Source organism: Cryptomeria japonica, chromosome 9 (genome assembly GCF_030272615.1).
Source record: "Cryptomeria japonica chromosome 9, Sugi_1.0, whole genome shotgun sequence".
Classification (NCBI taxonomy): domain Eukaryota; kingdom Viridiplantae; phylum Streptophyta; class Pinopsida; order Cupressales; family Cupressaceae; genus Cryptomeria; species Cryptomeria japonica.
In genome coordinates, this window is record NC_081413.1 from 650,790,799 (window position 1) to 650,796,798 (window position 6,000).

Here is a 6,000-nt window from a genome sequence, read left to right on the forward strand (position 1 = left end):
GTGCTTCCTTGGAGGCAGTTTCTTTTTGTTATGTTCCCCATGAGTGGAATAGAGTTGCTAATTGTCTGGTGAAGTGGGCTTCAGATCACTTGGAGGGGTGGAGAGTTGAAGACTGGGTTCATCTACCCTCGAAGTATGTTCATATTCTTGAGGATTTGGTCAAGGAGGATTTAGCAGATTAGTTGTTGCTCGTTTGGGGGCTTTCTGTCGAGTTCTTTGTTTCTATTTTCATTTTTGGGCTTGAGGCCTTGTTCTTTGTACCATTCAGTTTTATTTAATAAACTTTTACCCCTCTTTTTTTAAAAAAAAAAAGAATTATATTGCATTGGAAATTTTGGTGGTCCAACAAGACTAATTTTCTAGTAGCATTTCTCATGTCTGATGCTACTTGCTTCTTGCCACAAAGCCCTTCACACCTTTGTGTTGTTGTATTCACATTCATTATAAAATGAACAACATTGATTTCTTGAGTTGAATTCATAAAAATGTCCTAAAAGTTTTCAAATTGTATTAAACTAAATAAGAATCATAATTTTGAACTCTTTTCTACACTCTTATTAAATTGAATGTACTATACATATAGAAATGCTATATTATACAAATTGTAGTAAATCATTTATTAAGATTGGACTATTTAGAAACACTTTACAAATATTATATGCATTAGTGTATAACTTTAAGACAATAAATCTGAAGAAAAAAAAAAAACCCTAAAATTATAAAAGAACTTAGTAAAGAAAAGTATAGCATGCATCAATAATTTCAAATTGCACTATAGTTTGCAAGATTATAAATATTTATAGATCGGTGAAAATGAAAATAATAACTTAGGGTTACCATTGGAGATTTCATTGTGCATTAGGCATGGATTTAATAACACTATAAAATTTGCATAGTTCAATTACCATAGTAAAATATTGTTGGCACTTACTACTTTTAAAAATATGGTTTATTAATTTCATTTTTATTGTTCGTTTGTGCATCTAAATATAATCTTTAATGGTAATCATGTATTAAGAAACTTATTTCCAAGATTTTGTAAGAAACACTGTATGTCAAATTACAATTAAAACTCTTATGTACAATAATTCTTAATCATTAAACTAAAATTAATTAATATATTTTATAATAATAATTATATAATTATAATAGCTATACAATTATTATTGTTAATTAATTAAATATAATAATAATTATGATAACTACTATCATGTATAATTATACATGTAATAATTAATCTATATTATAATAATAATATTAGACATATAATAATAAATTATTATAATATTAATTATTAATAACATCTATTATTACTCATAGTAAGTATTCTATTATTTATTATTAATGATTATATAATAATAAGTATTAATTATATAATTATATTTGATTTATATATAATTAATATCTTATAATTATTTCATTAATATATATAAATTATAATATATTATTATTTAATAATTTTATTTATTATAAAATATTATATAAGAAATTATTATCTTATCATTATAGAAATGAGTTAATTAAAATTATACATTTAATAATTTTATATGTTTGATATCTATAACTTTATATATTTTTAAATTATTATTATAAAAAATCAAGTGGATTTATCATCCATTGCATTGTCAAAAGAAACATGACGAAACACTATTGTATGAAAATAGAAACATTAGGAAATCTGATCAACCTATTTTAATTATTTCTTCTCATTGATTGATGTTTTGACATTTAAAATGTTGACATCATCCTAACATGACTCTATTAGATTATTATTATCAATAGAATAATAGATAAATCAATTTGTGTATTTTTAAATAAATATGAAAAAATACAAACATTAAAAAATTTAGTCAACCTATTTTAATTCTTGATTAAGATTGATTGATGCTTTGACATGGTCAACCTATTTTAGTTGTTGATTTGATTGATTGATGCTTTGATATTTAATAGATTTGGATGAATACATTAGTATTTCTGTCATAAAAGGAACTAATAAAAAATCATGAATTCACAAATTGAAAAAACCTCATGTCTTTTCACAACTACAACTTAAGAAACATTGAGTTAAAATATTAGAATAAATTTTACAACTTACTTTTAAGAAAGAAACATGATTACAGATTTTTTTAGGACAATGAAAATATTATAGATCTAAATTTTATCTGAGAAGGTTCAGTAGTTAACAAATCTAGGTACAGATCCCTTCATTCTTTTTTAGAAAGAGAGGCAGGTCTGAAAACTTTCATCATTAATTATTTTCAATATTATCAAATGTATAATGCTAAATTTATCTTCAGCATATTGGGCTTCTTGCAAATAGTAAGAACCTTATATTTAAAAAAATTATGTTATGTACAATCTAAGTTACTTAAAAGTCTGTGTAGTAAATTTTTTTTTAATAAATCTCTGTTAAGTTTATTACTATCTTTTGATGACCTCCAAGGAATTAACAAAGTTCTTTGCCATGCATAGAATAAATGTAAATACATTGTACCTATCTAACTTAAATGTTGCATATGTTTGGAATGAAAATATGCAGCCTGGGGGTTTATATTCTTTGGTTTCTTTATGTGCATAGATAGATGGGTTTCTGATTTTAAGTTGCATTTGGCATTATTAGGTTTCTACCATCAAAGTCGAGCTTTCACAGCAAAAACATTGTTGCATTGTTAGTTTTGGATGTATTTTAGTTATTGAAGCTCTATTTGGATGAAAGTTAGGAAATTGCTTCTAGAAGTTTTAATCAGAAAATTTGATGACTTTTTTTCTTTTTTTTTTTCTTTCTTTTCTTTTTTATTGGGTTGATTTTAGAGGCTTGATGATCAAAGGTTAGAAAATTATCTACACGATGAACATAAATAGTAAGTGATTAAATGGCCTGTTAGCTAATAATTATCTTGCACGATGAACATAAATTAAGTCAAGTTATAGTAAGTTATAGTAAGTGATGAAATGAAGCTCAAAATGTCTATGCAAGCAAAGTTAATTACTATAGTAAGTGATAAAAGGGAGTTAGGTCAAGGAATAACGAAAAAACTAAGTCAAATGAATAATTACATTAAGTGATGAAAGGAAGTAAGGTCAATTTAAGTTATCATGGAGGAAAGCTAAGTTAAAAAACAAATTACTTGTGTGAGGAATATAAATTAAATCAAAGTCAATTTTATGCACATCAAGATATACATAATACATTAATAATATACCACCTTGAATTGTATTGTTTATTAAAAGTTATTTTATTTTAATTTATGTTATTAAAAAATGATTTCATTTACATTATTTAAATAAATAATTTATTTATTTAAGATTTATTTTATTTTATTGAAATTTATTGTTTTCCATTTTATTTACTGTAGATTTATTTATTTTACTTTAAAACTATTTAAAATTGTTGTATTTTTTTTCTATTGTTTATTTTATCTCAATGAAAAGAGATTTTCATAATATCAAGATATAGTTATTTTTGGATTCAATTGTGTTCAACATTTTTGCATCAACGTTTTGGATCACATTTTATGATCTATCATCGAAATAAAGAGAGCCAAAAGAATAAAAAAATATGCTATTATTTAATCATTAAATGTAAAATTTAATGAAATTAATACTTGAAACTCTTTAATTTAAATTATTGTCTCCCCACACATAAGAATGTGCATATGACAATGTTTATTAATTAATGAAAAGACAAACACTTTTGAATAGTTGTCTCTTGATTAACATAAGAAAAAATGTCTTTCATCAATTAAAAATGAGAACTCCCAATGAAGACATGATCTTTAAATTTAAAATTAACATCAAACTCTCATTATAAAAGTTAATTCTCTTTATTTCCCTCTTGAACTAATATGGAACTCTTACCAAATATATATATATATTGTATTTATTCTAGAGAAGTGGAGAATTTACTCCAACAAGGAGCTTAGCTCTTGGAGCCCTCCTACAACAATCTGTCACACCACAGACAAATCAAAAATTTGAAAATTCACAACCTAACCCACTGTAAATGGCCAGCCTTAAATCGACAGTGGGGACCTATAGAACTCTTAAATTTATTCCCATAAACAAAATCCTAACACATGTCATTGCCGAGGAAGAACGAAGATCAATTGAAGGCAGAACAGACTTTGCGAATCTCGCCATCACTCCCAGTTTTCACACCGACGTTACTCAATTTGACCATGGCCTTAGCAAAAGCCAAATCAAATCTGACGCCCAGCACTCCTCTTATGGTGCCCGCATACTTTTGAACTACGCTTTTGGTGGAGGCGTCGCCCCACAATCTCTGATCTGACTCTAGCACTGCATTGCCGTCCCTCACATTCTTAAAGAAGCTGTCATCGAAGTTCAACTGGCTGCCCTTGTCCAGAGCCACGCGCTTCGAACCGTCGCCGCCGGAGGGGCAGAGTGACTGCAGTTGAGAGAGATATGAGCTGCTGATGGTAGGGTCAGCGTTCCCTGTCGTCGTAAAGTTGTACAGTCTGTAGCTGAAGAACTGGCAATCTGTTTGTCCAATCGTATGGGCTCCTACATGAACAAATTATAAAAAGATTAAATTTTTTACAGTTATGGATTAGTTGGTGTACACTGTAGAGTGTGGTTGGAGTGCTCACCAACGAGAGTTACAAGATCTTCGGTCGTGAGGCCTTTGTCAGCGAATTTCTGTTTCTGGACGGTGACAGAATCAGCAGGTGTTGGGAGATTGGCAGCGTCTGAGGAAGATGAAACTAAGCCGTCTCTTCTACCAGTCGGTACATCCCACGTTGGTCCCGTGCTCTGCATTGCATTGCAAACCACGTATTAAAATTAATAATCTTAAGAACAATTACTGATATTTAAAAAGGATGATTTATGATGGATTATAGAGTCTGATCTGCAATGTTGAGATGTTGAGAAATTAAAATTAAAAACAGCAATGTGAAAATCTAATATCATTAAAAGATCTATTCATCCCTATACTTATTGATTATTTATTATACAATGATCAGTTTTTTAATGCTCTGCAATCAAATCGAAAAGAAATAAAACCAGGAAAAACAAACGGTTCAAATAAGGGAAAGAAGAAGAATACCAGCACAACGGCATCTCGAGAAGCAAGGGCAAGAATGTCAGCACAAGAGACGACTCCTGGGCACGCAGCTTCTACCTGTGTTTTGGCATCCTCCACAACCTCAAACCCACGTAACCCCAGATTAGTCAGCGAGTTTTTCTCTGCAGATGGACCAGTGATCAATATGGACGCATCACAACCCTGCATTACAATAATTCACCCAACTCTTAGTAAACTTCCTATAAAAACCTTTTTCTTATGATGTGAAATAAAAAAGCCATTGATTTCTTACTTGAACAAAGCAGTCGTGGAAGAAAAGCCTTAGCAGGCCAGCTGCAATTGTTTGATCAGCATTGAAATGTGTCTTGACGGTGGACGTAACAATGGATTCGGCCTTTGGACAAGTGGAGGAATAGAACCCAACTTTGGTTCCCTGAGCTCCTGCCAATACAAAAACACCCAACGAGAAGGCCAGAAATTGCAATACTCCCTTAAAAACTATGCCCATTGCCATGGCTTCTCAAATTCACAGGAGATTTCAAGTTGAAACCTTAACTAAAACTTGCTTGATGTGTGATATTTCAGACTTCAACACAAGCTTTATATAGCTATTCAATAGCTCAAGAGTCAATCTTGGCTGCCGGCCATTTGCAAATGCATGGACTTTCTTTATGACATGACAAAGCTAGCTGTTCTGCATTGTGCCAGGCTTTGCCTCGACATCGTATTCAGATCGACGCGTTTTACTTCTTTATCCCATTGGCTTTATTCCTTTCTTCTGTGACGGTTCAAAAGTGAACAAAATCTTCATAGGTGTGAAAGAAAGGAAAAAGAAGAATATTAATATGTTTGCAGGGCCCATCTTGTGTAGCAAATGTTTTGTTTTTTACTTGAAAGAAGATACACCACTCTTAAGTGGGTTTCAGTGGATTCCTGCATTGCAGAGGGGGGAG

At 30.1% G+C, this 6,000-nt stretch overlaps 1 protein-coding gene across 1 annotated transcript; it reads right to left on the reverse strand.

Moving 5' to 3' along the window:
- Positions 1–3,800: 3,800 nt before the first annotated feature.
- Positions 3,801–5,633, reverse strand: LOC131045755 (peroxidase 25). The gene is made up of 4 exons (XM_057979346.2): positions 5,340–5,633; positions 5,069–5,248; positions 4,611–4,773; positions 3,801–4,524 (listed from the first exon to the last, which is right to left on the reverse strand). The coding sequence occupies exons 1-4, from the start codon at positions 5,559–5,561 to the stop codon at positions 4,103–4,105; spliced, it is 987 nt and encodes a 328-aa protein (XP_057835329.1). The 5' UTR covers positions 5,562–5,633; the 3' UTR covers positions 3,801–4,102.
- Between the last annotated feature and the right edge of the window lie 367 nt (positions 5,634–6,000).

Excerpts from the sequence above, each read along its gene's own strand:
- LOC131045755 (XM_057979346.2), bottom strand. The coding sequence starts at position 5,561 with ATGGCAATGGGCATAGTTTTTAAGGGAGTATTGCAATTTCTGGCCTTC. Across the intron at positions 4,774-5,068 it reads CTCGAGATGCCGTTGTGCTG|AGCACGGGACCAACGTGGGA; the intron begins GTATTCTTCTTC and ends AATGCAATGCAG. Across the intron at positions 4,525-4,610 it reads AGATCTTGTAACTCTCGTTG|GAGCCCATACGATTGGACAA; the intron begins GTGAGCACTCCA and ends TTGTTCATGTAG.